We start from the raw sequence: 27,775 nt of genomic DNA, 5'->3' as shown, positions 1-27,775 counted from the left end.
TGCAGTACCACACTCAGCACAGGGCAGGACTGGTGGCAGTTTTCTCACAACTGCACAAGGAATAGAAATACAGTGTTTCCCTGAAAATGAGACCCGGTCTTATAATTTTTTTGGCACCAGGTCTTATTTTGGGAGGATGTCTTCCACTGACTACCTCACTTGTGCGTGTCTCCCCCCCACCAGAGGCCTTCAGCAGAGGCTGAAAAGGCAAGGTGTCGGGGTGTGCATGCGAGGCTTGGCTTTGATTGTAGCATCCCATCCTCACCCTAACTTAATTTTTACCCATGCGCCTTGCACCACCCCCTGCACCCTGGAATGGGGGGGTGTCTTAATTAGGGCTTATTTTGGGGGTAGGGCTTATATTGGGTGTACGTGTAAAAATCAACTTAGGGCTTATTTTTGCGATAGGTCTTTTCCCCCCCCAGGGAAACATGGCAGTTATATCCTTCTCAAGTTCAGCCAGAAAGGCTGGGGATAACACGACACTTTCCATCTTTTGGAGAAGCTTGGAACCCCAGGGCAACTGCCATATTTACCCAGAGGCTAGGAAGCTTGCAACCATAAACTACTTTGTCTGCATAAAGATAAGTCTAGGAGGATGGGTGCGTCAAGGCTCAGACTGGAAACAGCTCTGTTCAAGATAAGCTTATATGCGCTTTGGATTTTCCCCAAGGGTGATAATCTCTTTGTGGCCGCATGCCTGCTTTATGCCCCCCCTCCCCTACACCACTCCAAGGGATCCAGAATCTACCAACCAGGGAGCAGATAAGCAATGGGTTTGTCTTCTGTCAGTAGATGAGTTTTTGCAATGTCTACTGAAAGCTGCGCAAGTTCAATAGAAAGCCAAAAAAAAAAGCCTGTGATGATTGCTTAGCCACAGTAGCTCCCCAATAGTTGTGCATAATTTGTGAAGCAGGTTCTTGTATTCATTGCAGAGGCTATTAAAAGTGCCAGCATTGGTGAGGGACAGTGGTGCTCTGAGGCCCTCTCCATGGGTGTTGCAGCTGCTGCATGCATCAAAAGCTGCACTTGCAGCTCTATAAAGAGGATGGTAGCTTCATTACCACGAACATTAGGCAGGCCTAGTCTGGCTGCAAAATCCAGGGCTTGAACTGTACCTTGAGTAGACACCTGTATTATGCCATTTCCCCATACCTGCTACTCCTGCCTGCTGGCTCCAGCTTGGCACACCTCTTTTTCCTGCACAGCACCAAGATGCAGAACACATTCCCAGCTGATTTGCCACTCACTTGAAAATTGCCATCAGCTTGTAACGTTGTGAATCAGGGATAACAAATGGCTGGAGTCAAAATACTGTGATATGTAATTTCCAGTGTTGGGGTGGCTGAACGAAGGCAAGTAGCCTTGACAGTGGACCCCTCTACCTTCACTCCCAGTTGCTTGGTTGTATCTATATTAGGCTACGTGACCTCAGATGTCACAGAGATTACTTGCACGTCGATGTCATACAGTTTGAGGACACATTAGTGTAGGAGCTGGGCCTGTAAATTATCTCTAAGGATGATAAGGACGAATTAGTCAAGTGGTATAATCCATTGGCCTTGAAATCCAACTGCTGGGCTTCTGCTGGTGGTGGTATCTCATCAGCGTCGTAATTCCCAGCACCCATATCCACCAGGCCTTCCAAATGCCTGGTGGAAGGGTCATAATGGATTTGTATCTCTAAGGGCTTTGTGCCAAGAAGGAGAGCACGCCACTTGAAAGCTTGTTTCCCTGCTTGAGGTATCTCTGCCAAAACATTGAAAGTTTGTTGGTTGAAGTTTGGTTTATAACCCAAGTTTGAAAGCTATCTACATAAATGAGGAAGCACAGAACAGAAAAGAGTGAGTGCCATGTTTAATTCTGACACAAAAAAATACCTCCTTGCCAAATATATTGGAAAGCTTAAAGCCAAAGCTGGTGAGTTTTCATGGGGGGGGGGGGGCATCTATTACAGTAAAGTTAAGCTCAGTATTATTTTCATCAACTGTTCATCTTGTCCTTGTGAGCAGTCCTATGCTAAGCTTCCTCCTTGCCTAACAGAATCCCAGTATAAGCTTGCAGAACTAGATATGGTACTAGTATTGAAGTCACATAGACTCATGATGTGGATAACTCTAAGTTTACTTTATGACTAATCTATAGTATCTCAGGAGTTCATCCATTGAATGATGAAAACCAGCTAAGAAGAGTAGCACCTATGATGCAGGAGACAAACCATTGGAGACTTTATCAAAAATCAAAGCCCATTGTTTCACCTTAAAAAATAGGAACTTTCCCCCAACATGTTTCCAGATGAACATCAGTAATCACATTTGTTAAAATAAGCTCTTTATAACAAAAATAGGGTGATAGATATAGCCTCTTTCAAGATACTATGCCCCCTTCCACTGTCCTAAAACTGGGAGTATTAAATCAGAATATCCTCATGATTATTAATATTGGGTTATTAATAGGCTTGCTTCCAGAATTGCAATTCCTACCTCTCAAACATTATCTAATGTTTTGTTTTCAATTAAGTTTTTTTTTTCAAAGGAAAAAATGGATTATTATTATTTTTGTATCAGAGGAGGACTATTTTTGAAGTTTGGCCTTGTGATTTTGGAGCGGAATCAACAAGTCCCTGATGCTCCCTCCTCCACAAGAGAGATGTTATGTTTTCCCATTTGGGATCTGAATGAGATCTCATGTCTGAATATAGTGGTCAAGCAATCTTCTGAGGCAAAAGCTTGCAAAGAGAATTCAAGAGTTCTTCTTCTGCTGTCTAGCATTAAAACACTCTGATGGTTTTCAAGCCTTTCCCCCCAGTGTTTGGGGAAAGAAAAAAAAAGTATAAGAATTACACACATCATGTGCAAGATAGTTGGCTCTGGCAATTGGAAAGTTTTCCTCATGAATTCATAGGCCTTGGCTGAGAACCAATGCAGTGAGACTGCATAGTTGCGGGAGGCAGCTGGATAGTTGTCGCTGTGGGTCTCCTCACACTGCAAACTGAACTGCAGATCTGTTGAAAAGAAGCGCTGGATTTAAAGATTAATTCTGAAGCAAGAACAAAGGGGAAGAGAAATTTACCAATCAGTCCTGCATTGATTTTGTAATGATGTTCTTAGAATTGCATTTTTTTTCTTTTTAAGAATTTGGAAATTCTCAGGCGAATCCAAAAATGGGAGGGCAGAAAGAAAATACAAAGGAGATTCTGATCTGCCCCAAAACAGCAACAATCTTAGAAAATAAAATGGTAATGCAGCCAGGTTCTCTGATAGTTCTCTGGGAAATGGGTGTTTTGTAACTGGACACACCCATCATAGCAATCACTCTGTGAGTATGGGTATACTAAGTTCTCCCACATCAGAACAGTCCAGAAAGAGTGTGATTGCTGTGCTAAGCCATCACATGGCTTCTGTTTACTTGTGTGTCATTTGTGAACCCAGCTTTTATGGTTTGCAAATTTGGTTAAAGGCTCTGCATGCTGGATGAACCCAATCTTGTGACTTGCTCATGACAGCAAAATGTCAATCTGACATGTTAACTTATCAGGGCGCCTCTTCTGGGACTATGTCAGCAGAAGAATAGAACACAAAATAACATAGAAAATATTTTTCTTAATGTTCTAATTAAAAATAAATATATCTATTCAAATGCCAGAAGTATTCATTTAAATTAAGTGCATGATATGCTTGATCTCCTTATTCCAAACATGACAGCATCCTGCCATATTCTTAAATTATGAGCTATTTTGGCAAAGTGTCAACAATTCAAAATATATACTATCATATTTAAATATATTAAATAAAGAGTTCTTTGGTAATTATTGCATTTATTTTTAAATATTTATTGCTTTTATGTTTTTTGTTTATGACTATATACTTGTAAGCCACACTAAAATTATGTTTGGGTTAAAAAAGGCTATAAAGTTTGTAATGAATAGAGGTGATTCTCATTTAGCAACTGTCTGCAAATATAATATAGTATTTTTATAGTAATAAAAAAAATCATTTTCTGCCAATGTGCACATTTACAACAAAAACCTTCAGTGTGGAACTGATTACGGTCTAGTCAGTTTCAGGCAGCAGCTGTTAACCTGGAGAAGGGTTCTAATCAACTAATTAAGATCACAGCTGAGCTAGTTAATTTGCAGTTAGTACTTTTTAGAAACACATTGCCTACTCAGTAAGATGTCTGTGGAGATTCTTAGTTATCCAGGTTATGCTTTTTCAAAAGGCAACTAGACTTTGTTTTGCTTGAAGATGTTTCTCATCCAAGAAAATAGGTCAAGAACACAGCACTGCATGGGAGAACATTATTTGAATGAAAGGGCAGCAGCTAGAGATTAATGTTTCCCTTGCTCAGTCACATGTTCACTTAGCAACCGTTTCACTTAATGATTGGGCCATAGAACCAATTGCAGCCAGTAAATGAGGATTCTCTGTAAATTGTTTGTGAATGTGATTCCAGAGAACTGTTTCCATTTTACTGTGTGGTATTCACTGGGAATCGAATCTGTAGCAGTCTCTCTCAATTGACTGCTTACGTGCCATCAAGTTGTAGTAGTAACTACATATAGTCGATAGATTATCTCCAAGATGATCTCTCCCCCAACCTGGTTCTTCAAGTCTTCCAATGATGCATCTCTCTCCAGTCCATCCACCTTGCTGTTGGTGGTCATCCTCTTCTCTTTCCTCCCATGTTTCCCAGCACTTATTCACAACACAAGACATTCCTTCAATTTCACTCTTCAAATTAATTCCTTTCTCCCTCACAACTGTCAGTTTAAATTCTTCCCACATTTAGTAATGGACGCCACTCTGAGAATTTTTCCAGACTCATAGGCCTCTGGGGAAAACATGACCACCTGTAGTTTTTTTCTTCTTCTTCCCCTTGTATTGCTGAAGGCTATCATTCCTAAATAGAAAGCAAATAACTGCTATGTGGAATCTGTCTTGGTGGAAGGCATAGGGAAAAAGGCCAGGAAGCAAGAAGCAGCCTGAAGGTCATAAATCTTTTAGGGCAGAACAGACTGCCAAGCCATATTGGAAAATGAAAAGGCCCAAACATTAAAGTAAGCTTCCCTTTGCTGTACAATAACACAGATTTCTAGGGAAAGGTCATGAACAGGAAGCTGGCCTTGTCATGTGCAAGGAAGAAAGGCAAGAATTGTCAACAATTCTCATGCTATATAAATGGAGGCAGCTACATCTATTGAATTAACACAAAAGCAATAAAAATCACTAGAATAAGCATGAATTTGATATCTCAGTCCAAAATGCGTGTGCTGGCCAGTTGACTTCAGCCTTCTTTTGAGGCCATTTTTCGCCCTCCGGAGGCTTCCCTGAAGGCTCCGGAGGGCTAAAATCAGTCCTATGAGCAAACCAGAAGTCCATTCCTGAACTTCTGGTTTGCCCGTAGGGCCGGTTTTTCGTGATCCAGAACTCCCCTGAAGCCTCCGGAGAGCCTCCGGTGGGAACGAGGGGCTGTTTTCACCTTCCCCGGTCTCCTATAAAGCCTCTGGAGCCTGGGGAGGATGAAAAAATCATGCCAAAAATGAGGGGAGGAGCTGGTCGTGCTCGCATGCATGCTGTGGTTATGTGCATAGCATGGGTGTGGCACGCCCGCACACGACCCCCCTGTGCTCCCACCCCGCTTTTGGCACGCGAGCCAAAAAGGTTTGCCATCACTGATCTAGGAGGTCTCCATGAATATATAAAACTATACACAAAAGAATGTAAGCCATCTAGTGATGAAGAAAATACTGTATTTGTAAGAAAAACCTAGAATTCATCTCTGTGAAAAAAGTATTTGCCTCTTAGTCAGGATGTAACATATGCCTTGTGGTAACTATTTACTTATTGCTTGTGGTTGTTATAACACCTTTATCACTTTATAATTAACACATGAGGGGTGAGCATACATAATATTCCTTCCTCTCTTCCTCCTATTTTCCCTACAACGACAATTCTATGAGTTAAGTTGGGTTGAGAGAAAGAGAGTAACTGGCTCAAACTAATCCAAACTGCTTTCATGGCTACAGTGGGACTAGAACTCATAATATCTTGGTTTCTAGGCCAGTACCTTCACCACTCTGTTAAACTGACTCTCAAACTATTCAAATATATTTGTGCCTTCTCATCAACAATCCTTAAATTGCGTTCCATACTGCAGTGAAACGCTTCCTTAATCTGTTAATTATAGCTACAATTAGCTAGACTCACATTATATGATTTAGAAATCTTGTAAGATTTCAATCTCTTTAAAATGAACTTCAGATAGTACTCACATAGGGACTTCAGTTTGGGATTAACTACTCCAGATGTGTCAAACTCACATCATCACAGCATCAGCATGTGATGTATCGTGACTTTTCTCCCCTTTGCTAAACTGAGTGTGGGCATGGCCAGCACGTGATGCATCTGGTTCGCGGGCCAGTGGTGGGTTCCGGATCCCATCACAACCAGTACGCTGCAACGGGACAGGCATCCACCATGTGCACTGTGCACACAAGCACCACCCACGTCACTTTAGCTGCTTGGCAGAGCGTCACACAAGGGCCACACACTCCACGCACGTACGCAAATGGCCCGGTTGGGACAAGTAAGGAGGGCGAGTGGGTGGGCCCTCTGAAGCACCATACCAGAATGGTACCTGGTGCTCCCAGCAGGCACCGGTACACTCATACCAGGGCGTACTGGCTGTAACCCACCACTGCCGCGGGCTGCAAATTTGACAGCCCTGGGCTACCCTATCACTAAGCACTGAAGTTGCTAAGTGGAAAATTATGGGACCATCATGGAGTTATGAGGTCACTTCCCATTTGGTTGTTAAGCACCAGTCATTAAGTGAAAACATCACATGACAACATTTTTTTACTTCTGTGCTCTTTGTTGCAAGTCATTTGGGAAGCATGTGAATGGTGATTATGTGACCCCAGGACTCTGCAACATCAATAAATGGAAGGATTAGTCACAAAGCTGTTTTTCACACTGTTGTAGTATTGAACAATTGCTAAATGAGGCTGTTGGCAAGCAAGGACTATGGTATCTGTATTTTATGAAATATTATTACACATTTTATAATTTATAAAACAAATGTTATTAAATATATGTATTTTAGGATTCTGTGAGCACCATTTTTCAGATGGCATCTTTGGATGTCATGTTACAAGTTTAATAGCTAAGCTATAAACATAAGCCATGATTGTATAACCTAAAATGGCTAGTTTCATCCAATGTAATTTTTTTTTACTTTAAAACTAGCAAACCACTAATATGGTTTATTGATTATATGTGAACTCAACCTAAATAGATCAAAAACTGATCCTGAATATAGTTGATAAATGTCAAGAGGAAAACATGATGTGCAAATCTGGACAAGAAAAAATATTGAGAAAGAATGCCACTTTCTCTCTAAAACACAACTATTAAGAGAGATTGGTTATTGTTCAATCTTCAAGCAGCAGGGTTTTAAAATCCAAACATCATCATGAATTCATGCAGTAGAGAACTTGTATTGTTATAATAGCCTTACACTATAATTCACATTGGTGGAAATCCCACATGGGTGTGCTCATCCTTCACGTTAGAAGTATTAGGATAAAGATTTTCAGCTTTGATCTGTCTTGACAGTTTGTTTGCTTGGAATAGGGGAAAAGAGCTGCCACCTACTGGGTGGGGTCAATTATTTCAACAGACTGATTTTGTTTATCAACACATTTTCTGCTTGGGTGGTTGTCTCTTGTTAAAGTGGCTGGGAAAGTAGTGTAACCTGGCTAGTCTTGCCTAGGCTTGGAAGCTAAACAGGAGTCAGGCCTTGTTAATACTTGGCTGAGAGGTCATCAGGAAATTTAGGACAAGAGACAAGACTGGAAAGTAGAACATCATCCCAGAAGAGGGCCAGGGTAAGCAAATTCTACCCCTTGGCAGGGAAATGGGATAGGTGTTTTATTAAGTCACCAGAAAGATTTTACATGACAATTTCATTTGCAAACTCAAATGTACTGGAATCATTCTTAAGTGTCTTGTCTCTTTATGAATTATGCAAGGGAATACCCTATTATTCACTGCATCCTTGAATTATACAAAGCATAGAGTGACAGTATATAACTATCTGGACTGAAGCACAAGCTTTTTCTAGGAGCTCAAATCAGGGCTTACCATGAAAGTGGTGGTCTGGCCAAGTTACAAATAGCTGATTTCAGATACCAACTATAGAGAATGGAGAAAGCATGTTGATTGTGTGTGATATTCCTATTATGGCAAAATCAGACATAATGGGCTCATTTTTAAAATCCATATCAGCATGCATTGAAAAATCCATGCACCATTATATGGTGACAGGCCATGATGAGAATTTCAGCCATGTTTTCTCAGAAGCCAGGCAGAGAGGCTGGGTCCCTATACCATATACAGCTAGGCCTGAACCAATCTGATACTATGATGTAACACTGATGTTTACCATATCATCATTCTGGATGTAAAATGTAAACACACACACACACACACACACCATGAAAATAAGACCTCCCTGGATAAGCCCAATCAGGGCCCAAAAATATTGCAACACAGCAGCAGCTAGGAGGTGACCACAATCATTGCCTACTGCATCTCAAAGATAATAAGACCTCCCCAAAAATAAGGCCAAGAGCTTATTTCAGGGGTCAAAAGAAAAATAAAAGAAAATAAGACCCTGTCTTATTTTGGAGGAAACTGTCTGTCTGTGTATGTGTGTGTGTATGTATGTGTGTGTGAATGCAGAATTCAAAATGAGGCAGCTGGGAGAAACCGCCCAAAATATCACCATATCACCTGGGTATATGAGCCCCCAGGCTCTACATTCTTATTAGCTTTTGAATATCAAAAAGACACTGGAATATCATGAAGTTAGGTGAAATAGCTTGCTACTGAAGATTTTAAGACTTATTTGACCCCGTGGCTAACAGATTTACCTTGCCGCTTCCAAGTCATCTTCAAATGCAGCCCCATAGACAGTGATTTACAAGAGTCTAATTAGCTGATCAGAGCATGAATAATGCCCATGGGAGTCACTCTTTTCCCCCACCCCTTTTTTTTCTTCCCTCCCAGAGCAGATTTCTATTTTCCTGAGCTGTTTTTCTCCAAAGCCAAGGCATCACTAAAAGTGTTAAGGAGTTAACAGCTTGCTTAGCTCTATGACCTTAATTAGTTGATTAGAACTCTGGGCCAGCTTGCAGCTGCTCCCTTAAATTGACAAGACCCTAATCAATTTCACCTTAAAGGCTTTGAGTCCTACATGGCTAGCAGCTTACTGGATAGCCCACAGCCTTGGAATGTCTGTTTATTCGTATGTAATCCCTTCTCTCCAATGAATGTAAATAAACGTTAAGTTTTGCTAATGATCCCAGAGCCAGGGAAAGCTGAAATAAAATTGTACACAGAATTGTAGTCGTGTGATTTTCACTCAGCCATCGCTTTGCTTAACAAGTGATTCCAACTGCTGTCACTAAACAAGGTCCACCTGTATTCACACACAGAAATATGTCAAAGACAATAATTTTGCCGGATCTAGCATGCTGAAAATTGTTTCTCAAGAAAAATCAATATCCCTCCTCCTTAGTTTACTAATGAAATTCATTGCAGATGAATAGAAATAGGGGTGTACTAACAGTGAAAAAGAAACAATCATTGTAGGACAATTGAGAGATATTTAATGGACATGCAATTGGACTGTAGACAGCATAAACTCCCACATAAACTCCCACAAAAGATCTACTTGAAAGATCTTAAGATTTCTTAAGAGCCTCACAATTGCTTGGCATCCACATTTTTGCATGGAGCCCCAACAGAAACCATAGCACAGAAGCAATATAGAAGGAAGAATTGCTGCTGCTACACTGCCTCTTTCTCTCTTTTGGTTCCTAAGTCAGCTGTCACTTCAGCAGTACCATTACCCCTACCAGCATCTTCTCCTGAGCTGGAGAAGGGATACTTTGTGGGGATAGAGGAGGTAAATAGAGACCCTTGCAAAGTGTAGCCTCACTGTTGTAGCATCATGAAAAAGAAGTCATGTGACTTTTCTCTGTTTTCAGTCTTCAAGTTTGTATCCTGGAGAAGAGCTCTCACTATTCCAGGAGGAAGGCATTTGAAAGGTTTGTTCTGGGGATCACCAGGCTCTACTTATGCCCTTAGGTGCATCTTTTGTAACAAGCTCCCAGGACACACCCTGATTATCTCCAGTTCAAAGGATGTCAATAGTAGGAAAGAAACAGAACATGCAAAAACTTGCTAGCAATGAAAATATAAGACTCTATAACCAGTAGACTGATTCACTTAAAAGTTTCTTCATATATTCATAGTTTAAAGAAATAGTTTCCGTCATCAAAAGCTACAATGATCAAAAGTCCATTATCTTCTGCAGCTCTAAGTAGCAGATTGGTACTTAGGTCTCCATTTTGGAACTCCTCCAACGAATACCTTGAATTAGGTAGTTCTTTTCTCATAAATCCCATAAGAAAATTAATTAAAACATTTAGGTAATAGTATACATTATACTATATAATAGACGGAGACTGACATGCAATATTCACTTAGCACAGGGCCGCCCCTGACCTGTAAGACACCTGTGTCCCTGCATAGAAGACTTGGTACACCTCACACCTGAGCTTCCTGGAATTGCAAGAATATGTGAACTGGAGGCATTGATAGTTTCAGATTACGTATGATTTCTCTGACTCGATATACAGCCCTTGGTCTGGGTGAAATGGAAGTCTGATGTGAGCGCCCACTGTTGGAGTGAGAAATTGAGAATTTTTTAAATTTAATGTGGCACCCCCTGTGTCATGGCTCCTTTCTGCAGTGTATCACTTGCATACCAGCTTGTGATGGCCCTGACTTAGCAGCACTTTCCTCCTTTTGTGGAGGGTCCTGTCTCCTCATTGTATTAACAATCCTAGATTGTAACATTCTCTTTGGCTGCTATATTTTGATTTTTGCACTCATGATGGATTTTAAGATTGTTTGCCATCCAGAGTAACTTGCAGAGATGGGCAGCCATTGCAAACTGCATTAATAAATGACACCTAGTTAAAACAGTGTTTCTCAACTTTGGCAACTTTATGATGTGCGGACCGGACTTCAATTCCCAGAATTCTCCAGCCGGCAAAGCTCTTGACTGAATTGCTGAGAATACAGGAAGGCGCCAGAACCGGGGATGCACAATTTCTTTCTCAAAACCTTTTCACAGTCAACATCCATTTCTTCCTCAGCTCAGGGTCTTTGGGAAAGCCGACAGAAGGAGAGAATTTAATTTCTGCACAGGACCTGTCACAAAGCCCTGCCTCTCATCTGATTAGGCCCCGCCCTCCCCGTTCGAGCGGTCGAAGGCTTTAAGAGAGTTAAACCCTTTGCCCGTTTCGGCCGCTTGGGACAGTTGATGGCGGAAAAAGGTTTGGGGCCTGGTCCTCTGCCTCTCAGCAACCTCGCAGGCAGTAATCCTAGTTCTCGCCAAATACTTTGCCTCATGGAGGCCGCACTAAACTGACCTTAAGAGGGACCCGTATCTGTAGAATCCCGCCTCCCTCAGGCGGATTGGCCCACGCTGTGACCGGCTGCCGAGCACTGCGAATGCTGGGAGAAAGAAAACATGGCGGCGGGGCCCAGCCGGATGGAAATTCAGACCCTTTTCAAGCGTCTGCGAGCTGCGCCAGCCAATAAGGTACTTGACGGTGAAAGCGGGTGGGCTTTGTGCTCGAGGGTGGTTGTCCGGATCACGAGACTTTTCGGAGCGGAATTTACCCGGCTTTTGATCCGCATCTCTCTCCGTCCTCGCCGGTAACCACTCGACTCCGCACCCGATGGTGGCGAGCCTGAAGGGAGAGATGAGCCCCCGAGTCTAGGCGTTGCCGCGTAGCGTTCCGGCATCAAAGTACCGTAGCTGCTGCTGAGGGGAAAACGAGTGGTTGCTTAGGTGACGGACTCGGTTTAAGACATCGCGAGCCGGCTTCTCAGTTTCTGGGAGATCGGTTAATGTTACATTTACCTTTTGTTGTTGTTGTTGTTCTTTTGTAGTCCTGTTTCGACTGTGGGGCAAAGAACCCGAGCTGGGCCAGCATCACCTACGGGGTGTTTCTCTGTATCGACTGTTCCGGAATCCATCGCTCGCTGGGCGTTCATGTCAGCTTCATCCGGTAAAGTCGGGCTTGGATGCGGGCTTAAAACGCGGTAAAATAGTATCGAGGGCTGCTTAGATGATGGGTTAGCATTTCACGTCATTTACCTGATTGCTGGTACATAAGTAAATTATTATTTTTTTCGCACCCAGCAGATCTATCTTAATGACACTCAAGTAAGAGTGTTGTTTTCCTGGTGTATATAGAGTTATTTGCATATTTTCAAATCAAATTATTTACTAATTTATGTTTGACAGATGACCAAGGACTGCTGACCTGATACTATCTTATTTCCCAAATTCTAGTCTCTACTGGTATTAAATAACTGTATCAGTGTATATGTTCTTGGGTATATTAGCGTATTTTTTTTAAAAAAACACCTATTATTTTCTATTCTGCAATTTTGCTGTCTTCAAAGCATGACTTGGACTTAGAATAACTTTATAGTCACTTTAAATGTGCACTAATTGGCATACATTAAAATGAAATTTTGTTGCATAGAGTTCTCAAAGGTCACCACTTCCAATATAGACTACATAAACATGACTAAATTAATACATACAAAATTATGCGCATAACCACGTATATATAAATATGCCAGGTGCCATAATTCTGACACTTTATAGTGTATCTTTGAGATCCAGTTTGGGGTAGGGTTAAGGAATCAGCACCTCTTGCCTGAAGCATTAAGCCATTTAGCAAACCATCCTGAAACCTTGCTTAGAAAACCTGCAGGGGCTTGTCCAGGCAGTCGCCAGGAGTCCAACACTCACTCAGAGATAGAAAAAAATATTTCTTCTGAGTTCTGAATAACTGATCCTAGAAAATGGTCTGAATAGATTAATCATTCCTTTTATTCTAAATCTTGCCTGAGCATTATGGCTATTTAGAGAGTTTGTTTTATTTATCTTCAGATTCTTTTCAGGGATAAGGCTCTTTCCAACTTCTGTGGATGAATTATTTGAAATCTTTGAGTTTGTATGACAATGCAGGCTATATGGCTTAGTTATGCACAACCGATTAGCAAACCATAGTCGCCTCCAATCTTGACTTATTTGATGATGTATATGATTGAGTTTTGGATTACTCATCATCATCATCCTTTGATTGAATAATATGCCTTCTCTTTCCCCTACTGAAGAAGTTGTCTGCATTTTGTTAGCCAGACCTGTTTGCATTTATAAAGTACCGTATTTCAGTAAGCATGTTGCTTATGTGATGTGTAAATGCATTCACTAGGTTTTTGTCTTTATTCTCAACATTTAGTAAAAATTCTGATATCCATTGTCCTACATACAAGCTGACTAATTCTTCCACATTCTATCTCTTTATCTGTCTTTGCTTCTAAGAGGTTAGACAATGATGATAAAACATTTTCATTTTTAATAATTCCCTAACTATTTTCCACTTCTAAGTTGTTTTATAATAGTTAACAAATGACAGGTTTCTGTGAAAAGTGAATTACTGATAGTTATTAAATGTGCATTTTGTTTTTACTCTTTGTTATAACATCTCATTTCAATATATTTGTGAAATCTGAAAAAATAGAGACCTACTTACAGAAGATTGCTAAGAGAGTGTTAACAAGAGTATTAAATTATTTATATTGCAGTATTACAGTAGTTTATAGTGGAGGTATAAAGAATCACTGGCTCTGCTAGTGCCTTGAATCAGCAGCCCTATCCAGTATAGCCAATGATGAGGAATGCTGCAGGTTGTAATTCAGAACCATCAACAGTCACAAATTCCCTGCCTGTTAAATTGTCAGTTCTATAACTTTAGTTTATTTGTTTTCTGCTTGAAATGTTATAAAATGAATTGACTAGGTGCGCACAGATATTATCTGATGGGCACATAGTATATCTGTTTTAGGAGCCCTCCATAGGGTTTCTATTAAGTTCTGTATGCAATTTAAGCAGCTGATCTTAGCCTATACATCTCTTTATTGGCACCAGGTTACCCTCAGAACTTCATATTTTTATTGACCAATCCAATAGTGCCAGGAGAAGCAGCTGCCTGTATCCTATTTTGATGAGGTTGAGGTATATGTGAACCTGGAAGCATTCCTTTTCTGTGATAGGGATTGATTGCCATTTGGAATGGTCTCCCATTGAGGGGTTGTTAGTGCCCAACATTATTTACCTTCTAGAAAAAAAGACAGCTTTTTGGACACTACACCAGGCCGTTGGGGTTTTTTGATGGGGTTTTTTTGTACATTTCTGGTATATTTTTTGTATTCTTATGTTTTTGCAAGCTTTTGTTTTGTTTTGCTCTTGCAAGCTGCCAAAAATCTGTTTATGATTATGAGGAGATATAAATCTGATGAATACATCATAAACTAATAATTATTCCCAATTTGTCAGATGGAAAAAAATTAGAATTCTACACTGGAGAAATATAATGAAAGGCAGCATTTCCTAAATCAAGCGCCTGGATAGTCAGACTGGTAGTGCCAACTTCTGTGGAAGACACAGTTTGGGGAAAGCTGATATAATAAGGTGATCTTTATCTTCCTGCAAATTGATTAAAAGCTTGGAATCTGCTAGCTTTTTCCTGTCTGTTGTGTGTAAGTACCACACTAAGAGAAATGAAATTTGTATTTTTTTCACAGGACAACAGATTATATTGTGACAGAAGGGCATTTGGCTTTTAGAAATCGTTGGCATCTGTATGGTGAATTTGTGTATAATATATAATGCCAATCTTGTCCCCTTGTAGGTCTACAGAGCTTGACTCCAACTGGAGCTGGTTTCAGTTGAGGTGTATGCAAGTGGGTACCAATGCTAATGCGGTAAGGACCAGTTGAAATTATATTCTTTGATTATTTAGATGGGCATTGTATTTTTTTAATTGTTCCCGCTTTTTTTTATAGAATGCTATGATTAGGTAACTGATGAATAACTTTGTGAATAGTTATTAACAAACTATTTTTAAAAAATTACATGGCAATTTTTTTTTTATATTCTGGATCATCGAACACCATTGAAGCTCAATTGCTACATATCTACAGTATATCTGGAAATATCTAGATTTCAGTTTGTCCTTTTTCAACTATATTTTCTCTGTTTTTCAGACAGCTTTTTTCTGCCAACATGGCTGTACCACCTCAGATGCCCCTGCCAAGTATAATAGCCGTGCTGCTCACATGTACCGAGAGAAGATCCAGCAGCTGGCAAGTGCTGCCATGGCCAAATATGGAAATGATGTAAATAAGTCTGTGCACTGTTGGGGGCGATGGGAAATTATAAGACTTGCTATAAAAATCCATGGATGATCCTCTCCATTTTTAGCTCCTGATTGATGGCCTGAGTGGGATTTCTGGCCACTCACTGGAAAGGGATGATGCTGATTTCTTTTTGGAACATACACAGGTATGTTGAGCCAACCTGAATTGCTCTTTTCAATTGTAAATCTTCCTTGTAGGATTGTCTGATGAGTTTTCCTCAATACAGATAATCCTTGGTTAGCTACCACTCATTCAGCAGCCATTTAAAATTATGACAGGAAGAACAAGGAAACTCACAGCCAATCTTTGAAGTTGTAGCTGTTACAGCATCCCATAGTCACATGTTCACCATATTCAACCTTTACTAATAAACAAAGTTAATGGACAAACTGTTGTGATCCTGTGATATCATGCTTAACAATCACACAGGATTTGCTTAACAAGTGCAACTGGGTTTGCTGTTGTGATATAATATGGTCATATATTTTTCTTGTATAATCATATCACTCAGGGAATGAGTTCCTGTGGCCTACTTATAGTTGTTTACCACGACTGCTTATATTGTACCTTTTAACTGAATACTAGTCTATGATGAACCATCTGGATTGACAATCTGGTCAGAAATGGCCATTTTTTTTTCCATTGCAATTCTGAGCTGCGATCATATATTCATTTGTAATGAATCAGGATAATGCTACATATAATAGTACTGGACATAGTTGATCTTTTTCAAAGCTTTCCCCAGCCTGGTGGCTTCTAGATATGTTGTCAGAAATCCTGTGAGTTGAAATCCCAGCAAATCTGTCAGATAACAGATTGTAAAGGCTGCTCTCATTAAAGGAGCTGGAATTTTACACTATTCTTATAAGTGTAAAGCCTGTATTTCTTCATTGAAATACAAAACAATTGAGTAATACTCCTTAACAAAAGTTTCTATTGATTCTTTGTTCAAACCAAATATAATGCCTTTGGACTGGTTCCGTGATGGCGAACCTATGGCACATGTGCCACAGGGGGCACACAGAGCCATCAACTCCAGCGTTCATGCGCGTGCTGGCCAGCTGATTTTTAGCCTTCCGGAGGGTCATGGAAGGCCATTTTCGCCCTCCCTAGGCTTCAGGAAAGCCTCCGGAGCCCGGGGAGGGGGAAAACTCTCAGCCTTGTACAGCGAACTTTTTTGTCCTCACGTGCCAAAATTGTGTGTGCGCCATCCCTACAATGCAATGCGCCCCAGCCACCTGCGCATGTGACCACCACCACCCCACGCGTGCATACTTGGGGTGTGGTGTGGTCAAGCGCATGCGTGGGGTGGTGGTGGTCACATGCGCAGGTGGCTGGGGCGCATTGCATTGTAGGGATGGCGCGCACACAATTTTGGCACGTGAGGACAAAAAAGTTCGCTGCCGCTGGACTAGTTGATTATATTGTGTCTTCCCCTTGTGACTTTCTTAGACATGATTGGCTGGCTAGTATCAGAAATGGGGTACAGATAATCTTCAACTTGTGAGCACAATTGAGCCCAAAATTTCTGCTGTCAAGTGAGACAAGTAAATTTTGTCCCATTTTACAACCTTTCTTGCCACAGTTGTTCAGTGAATTCCTGTAGTTGTTATGTTAATAACATGGTGGTTAAGTGAATCTGGCTTCCCAACTTCTGCTTGTCAGAAGGTTGCAGAAGGTGATCACACGACCATGGTGATGCTGCAACGGTCATGAGTGTAAAAAACAGTCATAAGTCTCTTTTTTCTGTGCTGTTGTAACTTCAAAGGTCACTAAACGAACTGTTTTAAGTCAAGGACTGCCTGTATATACCTCATAACTGGAATATTTTTTCTTTGTGTTAGGGTCATAATTGATGACTGACCTCTCTATTAGAATGGAACCTATTTTTAAGAAAGTAGTAATAGTCACTGTCTACAATGTTGGAGAAATACGTGATTTATTAGTCCAGCTCTTGTTTGAGTTATGAATTAATGTTGTTGAGCCTTTCTAAGAACTGATTTGTTTTCTTTAAGGCTTGTAATAACTGGGATGTGGCTAAGACAGAGCAGAGCACAACAGAGTCCACATCAGAATTGGAGAAACCAGCAAGGCCATCTGAAAATAATGAGATACGTAAGTACCAAAACAGAAACCAATTTTGTTTTGAGCATTTTTTTTCAGTTAAAGAGCATTATCTGTTCGAATAATTTCGAAGTTCTGTATTCCAACAGGATAAATATATGATACATGAAAGAAACATGTCTATTAATTGATAGGTGGCTGTATTCATATATCTGACTGAGATAATAGCTGGTTTTAATTATAGATTGTTGAGAAAGCAGGATCAAGCCAAAATTTGTAAATAAGCAAAGTTGTAATAGCATGTCAACTATTTTCTGCTAATTACTTTTCTTTTTTAGTTGCTTACGTAGTTAAAACTAGGAATATGCTAGAAACTATATTAGCCCAGTATCCCCATTTTCATGTTACATTAAGTCATGGTTACAGTCAGTAGAGTAACAATAACACATAGATTCAAACTGGTTTTCACTGAATCAGTCATTTGCCTATCTGGTACGTTCCTCAGTTTATTTCAGTAGTTTCTTCATGGAATTGTGGTGCTTTTGGGTATGTCTAATGCTTCTAGACCAGGAGTGTCAAAATCAAGGCTCCGGTCTGCAGAATGCTTAGATCTGATCTGTGGGCCCACCCTGGAAACCGCAAAGGACCAACCTGCAGTGCCTCTGCCAGTGAAAACAGAGCTTGGGAAGGCTCCGTTTTTGCTGGTAGAGGGCTGCAGGAGGCTGTCACAGCTGAAAACAGAGCCTCAAGTGATGATGAGCTGGCCATGCCCCTCCCAGCCCCCCTCCCAAGATCCCACACAACTGTGATGCGGCCCTCAATGAAATTGAGTTTGACAACCCTGTTCTAGATCATCATAGTTATTTTTTTTTATTCTGTAGAGGCTGACCAAGGTCCGTCTATTGAGTTATTGAGCACCTCTCCCAAAGGCTCCCTTGGTAAGTATACATATCTCCTCTGTTTTCCTCAATGCACAATGCTGCTAGTGATCCTCGGTTTCACTTCAGATGATTTGCGTTGACCATAGATTTATTTCAGACGCTATATTGGGTTGAGAAGATGAATAGTTCTCATTTTGAACTTCTTATTGAAATATAATAGGAGTTCAGTAACATAGGAATCTTTTGGGAAACTAGAATCGTTGGAGGGAACATTAAAATGTCAACTGGTCTAATCCCTTGCTGTCCAGAGGTGGCTATAATTATCTCTAATAGGAAGCCATCTAGCTTCTATTTTTAAACATCTTAATTCTGAAGAGTTTATAACAGCCGGAGTCAAGTTTGATTCCCTGTTAAATGGATTTTCCTAGAATTTGTTGAAATCACTGTGATTCTGTAATCTCAACTAATATTTCTCAGGAGGATTGAAATTGTAGCACGCTGATATGCCCTTGGTTTGTTCTCCAAGAGTAACATCTAACTAATGTAGATTGTACCCTGATTGTCTAATGTCATGATCTTAGATATTATTTATACCTCATTTCTATTTTTACGCTCTCTTCATTTTGATGTAAATATCCTTAGGAAAAAAATAACACAACTTTCCATAACATCCATGCTCTTTTCATTTAGGAATATGAAAGGTGCACTGAATCCTAATAAGAAAAACCTTTAAACACACTATCTTGATTTAAATGTCATTTTACATGTGAGTATATGTGATATATTTTGTATATTTATTAATCAACTAATATATGAAACATGTTGTATATACTCACATAAGCACATAAACCATCTCTCAAATTTTAACCAAAATGCCATAAAAATGTGCCATCTGCAGATAAGGTGACCTGCCTTTTTAATTGTATTTTGGTTTAAATTTCAAGGGTCTGCTTATACACAAGTATATATGAAAAATAGATTTTTTTAAAACAAATACAAGTATTTTAGAAAAAATTATCACCATAAAAAATCACGGATAAGCCTATCTGCAAAAAAGCCAAATCCATGCACTTTGACAATATTCTTAGCTTATCTCTGAGTCCATTCAGTATTTCCAATACTGACAATTTACCAGACAGTACAGTCTTGTGTGGGATATCTTGGTGAAGGTCAGACTTGTATCTCAACCTTCATCTAAACATCTTTTTAGAATGAAATACATGCATGTCTCTTTCTCCTTCAGACGCATCCATGTGTCTGTCTCCACAAGGGGCAGCTCCGGCCAGAGGTAACTGGCTCTGTATGGACTATTTGCCTTCCATTTCTGAGGTTCTGCTTCCAGCTCCTACGTTTATCTGTCTTGCACCTTTTAAGATCTCAACCCAACATGGAAGGAATTGCTCTTACTTAATAGTGAAATTTAGATTACATTTTGCTTCTGGAATTTTGGCAATTAGTTAAGTGACACAGGTGGCACAACTTGGACAGTTATATTCTCCTTGCTTTGGTTGTGTGGAAACTACTGAGTCACCTGCAACATATGCCTCTTTTACATTTATAGCAATACTACTGGGCTTTTCCCATGGACACTTCTGAGCTCACTGCCTACCAAAGTCACTACGTCTTAGTATCGTAATTCTATCACTTTCTTACCTGGAAGGGGAGGCCCAAGTGGTTACTAATTTGAAATTGCATGTTATGGCTGGTCATATTGACACTGAGTATGTGTGCTGCTGCTGGAGCTGCTGGGTATATTAACAATGTTTATAGGACACTTGGCCATGGTAGTCTTTTAACCATTAAAAGTTTGAAATATTGTGATGAGTATTAGTATTCACAGCAGCTTAAGCTCATCCTTCATTGGTTGCTTTTATTGCAGAAATAAAGCCTTCTCTTATTGGAAAGAAGAAGGCAGGTGGAGCAAAAAAAGGGGTAAGTTTGTTGCTAGAGACCTTGCCTTTCCATGGCATGCACCTATTTGCTTTTTTTTGGCAAAATTGTGTCCCTTCCGAGTGACCTTTTGCGAGAACTTCCTTTTCTGCTGTGGCTGCTGCCTGTTTTTTATGCAAGCTAATTAGGATTTACCTTGTTCTTCTCTTTCATTTCTGCTCCTGGTGGACAGCATCATTATCTAGTTTCTACCTTTCTATATACCAATAGTTTGAAATGGTCCTCTTAATGCCATGGATTTAGCTCTTGGGGGATTACTGTTACACTGTATTTATTTTTAGTGTGGGCCAACTGTCATGGGCAGATGGTTTCTTCACCTCAGAAATTAATATATTTATGTTTTGTGTTTGACTTTCTGGTGTAGTCTTGGAACAAAGATAATAGATGCCCCTCCCAACACCCCACCCTCACCTCCATACACACTGGGTTTATACAGCAAAGCTAGAAAAATTGAAGACATTGTTTTGTTATCTTTGCTTTCTGTAATAAAGTAATTCTGAAATGGAATGATAAATGGATATCTCAATTTCTGTTGTGCCCTTGCATAGGTTGCTGTAATTCCTGCAAATTCCTCTGATTTTTCAGGTTCAGTGACTTTCACATTGTCTTTTTCTTCCTTTTCTTTAGCTGGGTGCCAAAAAAGGTCTTGGAGCTCAAAAAGTGAGCAGTCAGAGTTTTACAGAAGTTGAACGGCAAGCCCAGATGGCAGAAAAGCTGAAAGAGCAACAAGCAGCTGAGTACAGGAAGCAAGCGGAGGAATCTATGTGAGTGGCTTTTGTATCTAGCATCCTTAGGTTAGGATGCACTTAGATTTGCTCACAAAGGGATTGAACTGGAGAACGAAATCAGGAAGCATAAAAAAAGATGTGATATCCAATTCAGACCTGAGAATTTATAAATAAAATAATGACCAATGTCTGCACATGAATAGAGCCTGGATCATGATACTTTTCAGCAGCTCTGTTGTCACTTCTGATATTTATATTCAAAACATGGGCTGGGATATGCTATATACAGTACACTATGGAGCAACTCTATTTGAATTCTGTGGTTTGCTGATGCTTGTGTGGTGTCTTTCTCACAGAGTGACCTCAATGAGATTGGCCTATCAAGAGCTCAAAATTGATCGGAAGAAGGAGGAGAAGAAACTTCAAAACTTAGAAGGGAAGAAGCGTGAGCAGGCTGAAAGACTAGGCATGGGCTTGGTGTCCAGAAGGTAATTTACTTTATTGGAGAATAAAAACATAGCTCCCTTCTGTGTCATGCCTGACTGAAGCTGTTAGCAATCTCAGCAGGCCTGATCTGTCCCTTTGCTCTTTCCAAAGGCTGTTTGGATTCTGTATATATTCAGGCCCCTTCATAGGAGTGATTTATATTGTAGCCCTTGGAGTAAGAAATTGCAATAAGAAAAGTCAGCCGGAGGCTAATGTCATAGTCAAATAGTGTTCAGAAATCTGTACAAGTTAGGGAAAGTATTTTTTAACAAATAAAGCACGGACTATAATAGAAAAGGGTAATAAAAAAAGATTAAAGAGGAGGATGAGGATGCTGCCCAGTTACCTTGAGGGAAGATGGGCAGCCTATAAATTTTATAAATAAATAAAAGATGATGCAGAAAAAGAAATGACAGCATGACAGCATAGCAAAATAAAATGATAAAGAACTTATTAAGAACTTATTTGAGTATTTTTGAAGCAGAAAACCAGCCAATGAAACTGCTGGACCAGAAAAGTAAAAGAGATTCTCAGAGATATAGAGATAATAGACATTGCAGATAAATTGAGCCAAGTCCTTTGCATCTGTCTTCACTACAGAAAATATAGGGAAGCTGTCTGAAGTTGTATGGATTTTCTTAGGTGTAGAGGATTAGAAGCATTAAAGCCAGTCGAAGTAACAAGGGAAGGTATTGTAGGTCAGCTTGAGACATTTTGGAAGAAATCATCAGGTTCTGATGGAATCTACCTAAAAGTTCTTATAAAGACTGTCAAATTATTATTAAATTATTATCTTAGCAAAAAATACCTAGTTTTTCACTCAATTTAAGCTCACTATAAGAAGACTGGAAATCCCTAATGTAAAAGTTAAGGGAGTTTGGGGAAATTTATACTGTGGAGCAGTCAGCTTAAGGTCCGTTGCAAGTAAACCAATAGTAATCAGTAATTAAGCAGAGAGCAAAACAAGTTCTGAAGTTTTGCATGGATTTGACAAAATTCTTTTGGAGGTTACTTTAAAAACGACTTTGCCAGCCTTCTTCATGTAGGGCCAAAGGCTATGCCACCACTGTTTCTGAACAAATCACAAGATGTCTGGGACACTGTTCTTTGTATAGATGTGACCAAAGTGGAAATGTTTGGCCATAATGCTCAGTGCCACAGTGCCAAACCAGACAAAAACCAGACACAGCATATCAGCACAAACATCGTGTACCAACCATTCAGTACACGGCAATGACCCCAAGAACACCATCAACTCTACAACAGATTTGGGGGTGGTGGTTAAGAATCAAGGTGTTGCAATGGTCCAGTCAAAGTCCAGACCTCAACCCATACTGTGGCGGGACCTCAAGAAAATTGTGCATAAAGGCTCCCAAATATCAATGAACAATATTGTAAAGAAGAGTGGACCAAAATTCTTTCGCAATGGTCTGAGAAACTAATAAAGTCATACAGAAAATGATTACCTGAAGTTACTGCTGCTAAAGACGGTTCTACAAGCTATTGAATCATAAGGTGTATTTAGTTTTTCACAGATGGTTTCTTCATTTTACTTTTCTTTTTGTAAATTAAATGATGACACATAGTGCAATATGTTACATGTTGTTAATCTGAAGTTGTATTTACCTATTTTTAAGAACTGCTAAAGGTGACTTTTACTATGTACTGATGCATAAAACCACAGAATTCAAAGAGGCTGTACTTTTTCACATGACTATACATACATATGTATTTATATTTGGGATTGTGGACCAGATGATTTTGAGTGGTTGGCTACCTCCAATTCCAGATGTCAATCCCTGTTTTAGAATATCATCAAGCAAACAAGTTGAAAAGAATTCTGTTGCTATTATATAGTTGGATTTTCAAAAAAAAAAACTTTAACACAATCTTATCAAAGGCTGTTCAGTAAACTTAGCTGTCATAGGCTAAGCAGACCTGTACATTTATGGATTACTATGGTAACTGGTGAAAAACAAATAGTGTAGGAATGAATAAGTTATTTTCTCAACAGATGGAAGAACTAGAGTCCTTCAAGGTTCATTGTTGAGACCAGTATGTTCTAATTTGTTCATAGACAAATTGTCTTAGGCATAAATAATGAACCAGCCAAATTTATGAATGCTATTAAATTATTTAGGATGAGAAAACCAAAAGGATCATGAAAATATCCAGAAGGCTCTCTTTAAACTAGATGAACTATCATCAAATAGCAAAAGCAATTAGTTTTAAATAAGTGGAAAGTGATATGTGCCAAGGTAATTCTAGTGTTGAAGAAATATTTGGAAGTATGGTATTCTGCCAGGTCTTTTAACTTTGTATTGTTTCTTCTAGTTCCATTTCGCATTCTGTCCTGTCTGAGATGCAAGTAATAGAACAAGAAACACCAGCGAGTGTAAAGTCCTCTCGGTCTCAGCTGGGCCTCTTTGAAGATACAGGAAGCTTCACATCTGGACCACCCAAGTACGACTAAGCTTTGCTGAGTTTTTAGTTCTGTTAGTATTTCTCTCTCTGGCCTGTATAGATTTCTTTCTTGCATTTGTTCCTAGGTACAAAGATAATCCATTCTCACTAGGAGATGGTTTTGGTTCACAATGGGAAACAGAAATGCCCTCCTGGGGACTTGACAAAAGAGAAGAGGAGGCAGACATCACAGTGTCAAGCATCCGGCCCATTGGTGACAGGTAAAGAAAGGGGAATACAGTCCTTTGCTCTAATGTAGAGCTGTGTGAATGGGGAGTAGTCAGTGAAAGATTTCAGTGCTTTTCTCTTCTACTCAGACCAACCAACAGAAGAGAAACAGAGAGCAAGGTATCAGTAGTAGAGTCTAACGAAGCTCAGCAGAAGTTTGCAGGTGCCAAAGCCATCTCATCTGACATGTTCTTTGGGCGAGAAGTTGATGCTGAGGTAGGTTTTCTATGATTTCTCTGCCCATAGAGATGCCTATTTCCGTCCATTGTAAATAGCAATGTTCCTGATCAATATTGGCTTCCCCTCCCCTTATTTTTTAAAATAATTTTATTTCCATTATTTTTAAAAATCTTTTTTTTATTTCTACCAGTATGAGGCCAGATCCCGACTCCAGCAGCTCTCAGGAAGCAATGCCATTAGTTCTGTTGATCTTTTCGGAGAATCTGAAACAGCAAATGTGGGTATGTCCAAAAGGATTATTCATTTGGAAGTGTGCTGTGATAATTCATGAGTCAACACCATGGCTTTGTTGCCCTCAGTTCCATATAGAGGAGTTTGGTACAGAGCAGTGAGTAGAGTAAGCCTTATTAAAATGTGTGAATTCAAGCAGTTAAGTTCTCTCTCATAAGCGTAGCTTCTTTATTTAGCAAAGCTCTATCCGGCTTCATATTTATATTTTGTCTTCCTTGCAGGTAGTGTATCCATTGGAAATGTACTACCTGCAGCTGACATTGCTCAGTTCAAGCAGGGAGTAAAGTCGGTTGCTGGCAAGATGGCTGTCCTGGCCAACGGTGTAATGAATTCACTGCAGGTGAGAACTGAGGGGAAAGTTGTTATACTTATATACTATCTTGACCAAGATGATGTACATTGGACTCTTTTTTCCTTATTTTATTTTGTTACAGCATAAGCAAGTAGTAAGCCAGGTTGAAAGAGAATGATTGGCCCATAATCCCCCAATGAGTTTCTGGGGTGGTGGATAAATTAGAATTTGAGTCTCCTCAGTACTAGTCCAGTGTCTAACCACTGCAACACACAGCCTTCTTTACCATCTATTTACTATTAAATTTTAGGAAAACGTTTAAATGGATGATTAAATGTGCTTATATGAACAACATATGTAATATCTAAATAAACTCATATGAAAATAGTAATAATGCTAAAGGCTGGCCATTTACATTTCAACATGCCTTTTTCCTATATATCTTTTAAACAGAAGAATCTGAAAGACAGTTTTAAAATCAGGGTCCTGGAGCCAAGTACACAACTTGATGCTCATGGACATTATTTACTTCTACTAAATGGGGTATAAAAGCACTAATTTAAGTACTTCCAAGGCAACTAGTTGATTGGTTCACTTTAAGAAATATTATTTTTCATGATCACTTTGAACTTGCAAATTTTAACGCTAATCCAAACATAGTACAGACATCAAGACAAGACCCAATAAGGATCCAAAACATCACTGAAAATAGTAATAATGCTAGAGGCTGGCCATTTGCATTTCAACATGCCTTTTTCCTATGTATCTTAAACAAAAGAATCTGAAACACAGTTTTAAAATCAGGGTCCTGGAGCCTAGTACACATATTGATGTCCAGAAACATGCTTGTTTTTGGTATGATTGGCTCATAAGCAGTAAGATTTATTTACAAGCTTTGGACTAGTTTTTACAGCTAAACGCCTCGAAATCTTCAAGCATGTTTCTGGACAATTTGTTATATGATTCCCCACTCCCCTTTCTCTTTTTCCTTCTACCCTTAGGACCGCTATGGTTCATATTGATGATCTAGAAGACTGTACCTGTTGGCCTTTGGTGTAACACCACTTGAACTTGGAAACACCACATGGGAACTCTACAGGATAATTTCTAAGCTGGGCAGAGCTGAGGGATGCTTGAGAATACAGAAAACGGACATGCTTGTCCTATGCCCGAAGGTTTTCTGGACAGTTGTTTTGTATTAGAAAACAAATATTTTGTCAAAACCCAGCCTTCAGTGATTGAAGTATGGGCCTTTCCAGAGAACATCCCTCTGCTGCTATGAATTGAGATAGGGTGCAGATGTCATTGTGGTGCTGCTCTTTATATTTCTCTTTGTCTCCCTGACTGATATTGGTGGACTTAGTATTGTGGAAGCAGGAAAGTAGTGTGTAATATTTTTCATGCTTTTGCATGAATTCAGAAGCAAATTATAGTACTTGTTGCATTGGTGGGGACTCTAGAACCTATACTCCAAAATAGAGTGAAATTCCTTCCTCTGTCCATGGTAATCTTACTGCCTTAAGGAACCAGTGTGAGGAACCATTTTAGAATAGTGGCTTAGAAGCACAAATGTACAGCATGCAGTGAAAGGTCAGCACTCTTGGCCTTAGTTAAGATTCTTTTATTTTGCAAATATGACTGATGATAAATTTGTGCAGGAGATAGGAGATCTTCAGTGATAAGAAGGGTTATCTAACTTTCCTATAATCAGTTGGTTGTCCATTGGGTGCTGTCATTTATTTCATATGTTAAAAGAAATAGGAGCTGAAGTGAGTGTTGACTATATTCACTCCATTCACTGTGTTCTTTTTTGTTGCACAACCATTGCTACTACTGCCTTCCTTCAGACTCACAACAGATAATGAATATGGACACCATAGGTTTCTTGCAAACTATATTGAAACAAAATCAGTTTCAAGAAGGCTTCTTCCACCTACCTAGGCACCACTGTTGTCCCTATGCTTTCTGGGATTGTTCTCATAAATTGCTATAGCTTTATTGATCAAAGAGGAACTGGAATAGATAAATGCTCCATCCCAGTCTACATTGCTAATCTCGAGTCTGAGATAATAAAAGGTATTTTGCTCCAAAGCACCCATTACATCTGCATGCTAAATCCCATGTATCAGTGATATTTTTCCACCAGAGTATTCTCATTGCAACAGAGTGGGAGAATTATTTCTTTGTGAAATGGTACTTACTGTTGTAACCATTTTGCATTCAAATTGCATGATTGTTGCTGCTGCACTGTGGGTTTATCTGGAAACTGCCACCAAATACAGTGTCTCTCCTAAGAAGACAAGCCAGTTGTTTAATAGGAAGAGGAATCGCCAAGAACACACTGAAATGATGTCTCAGTGAGGTATACTTGCTAGAGGCAGCTGAGGTTACCAATGCCCTTTGAGGTTACCCACTTTCACATTAGTGTAACTCATTAGTGCAATTAATCTGCTTACTCCTTGTGCACTTCCTATGAAAATAAATGCCTGCATGGACTGACCAGAAATTTCCCCCTTTGCTTGCTTCTCCTTTGTATCCACAGGATTCTGAAAATAGCTTCTCTAGTTTCAAGTGTTGCAGATTTAAAATTGCTTGCTCAGTTCCTGAGCAAAGAGTTTGCAGAGCTTCATATCAGGCCACTTTTACTCAGTCTGCTTTTTCACTCAGAGATTGGAAGAGGTTTCCCTTGCTTGGGTCATCTCTGTACTTGAAATTCATCATAATATTCATAAGTGATATGCAGCCAAATTTATGGCACTGCTTTATGAGGTTTAACGGTGAAGGCTATGGAGTCTTCTTCCTCTCCAATAAACAGATTGGATTCCCGTGTTCTCAATTCCTTGTGGTTCT

General features: G+C 39.7%; 2 protein-coding genes across 4 annotated transcripts; one reads left to right on the top strand and one right to left on the bottom strand.

The window, feature by feature from the left end:
• Window positions 1–328: 328 nt before the first annotated feature.
• Window positions 329–4,538, bottom strand: THAP9 (THAP domain containing 9). The gene is given in 11 exon segments (XM_087704357.1): window positions 329–540; window positions 543–813; window positions 816–860; window positions 863–1,032; window positions 1,035–1,235; window positions 1,238–1,275; window positions 1,277–1,317; window positions 1,320–1,579; window positions 1,582–1,807; window positions 2,844–3,004; window positions 4,532–4,538. Coding segments are annotated over 11 exon segments (1,632 nt in total).
• Window positions 4,539–11,358: 6,820 nt separating this feature from the next.
• ARFGAP2 (ARF GTPase activating protein 2) lies at window positions 11,359–27,761 on the top strand. 3 transcript variants are annotated; one of them, XR_015697360.1, is made up of 17 exons: window positions 11,359–11,682; window positions 12,036–12,154; window positions 14,855–14,927; window positions 15,210–15,341; window positions 15,427–15,507; window positions 17,378–17,477; window positions 18,308–18,364; window positions 19,551–19,595; window positions 20,187–20,239; window positions 20,885–21,021; window positions 21,342–21,473; window positions 23,806–23,934; window positions 24,021–24,155; window positions 24,252–24,378; window positions 24,533–24,619; window positions 24,855–24,973; window positions 25,927–27,761. XR_015697360.1 is itself a non-coding variant. In XM_087720414.1 (17 exons), the coding sequence occupies exons 1-17, from the start codon at window positions 11,611–11,613 to the stop codon at window positions 25,945–25,947; spliced, it is 1,623 nt and encodes a 540-aa protein (XP_087576540.1). In that variant the 5' UTR covers window positions 11,363–11,610; the 3' UTR covers window positions 25,948–27,761. The 3 variants fall into 3 exon arrangements, 2 of the variants coding, with proteins under 2 accessions (XP_087576540.1, XP_087576542.1); XM_087720414.1 differs by having other exon boundaries at window positions 11,363–11,682; window positions 24,533–24,623; XM_087720416.1 differs by lacking the exon at window positions 19,551–19,595 and having other exon boundaries at window positions 11,368–11,682; window positions 24,533–24,623.
• Window positions 27,762–27,775: the final 14 nt, after the last annotated feature.

This window comes from Thamnophis sirtalis, unplaced genomic scaffold (genome assembly GCF_051295495.1).
Source record: "Thamnophis sirtalis isolate CommonGarterSnake01/CBP01778 unplaced genomic scaffold, rThaSir2_p1.2 scaffold_1, whole genome shotgun sequence".
Taxonomy (NCBI): domain Eukaryota; kingdom Metazoa; phylum Chordata; class Lepidosauria; order Squamata; family Natricidae; genus Thamnophis; species Thamnophis sirtalis.
Note: the sequence above shows the minus strand (reverse complement) of the source record. Positions and strands in the feature narration are given on the sequence as shown.

Bases quoted from the DNA above. Each gene is read 5' to 3' on its own strand.
- ARFGAP2 (XM_087720414.1), top strand. From the start codon at position 11,611: ATGGCGGCGGGGCCCAGCCGGATGGAAATTCAGACCCTTTTCAAGCGT. The intron at 15,342-15,426 runs GTAAATAAGTCT...CTCCATTTTTAG, and splicing joins TGGCCAAATATGGAAATGAT to CTCCTGATTGATGGCCTGAG. The intron at 24,624-24,854 runs GTATGTCCAAAA...TCTTCCTTGCAG, and splicing joins ATCTGAAACAGCAAATGTGG to GTAGTGTATCCATTGGAAAT.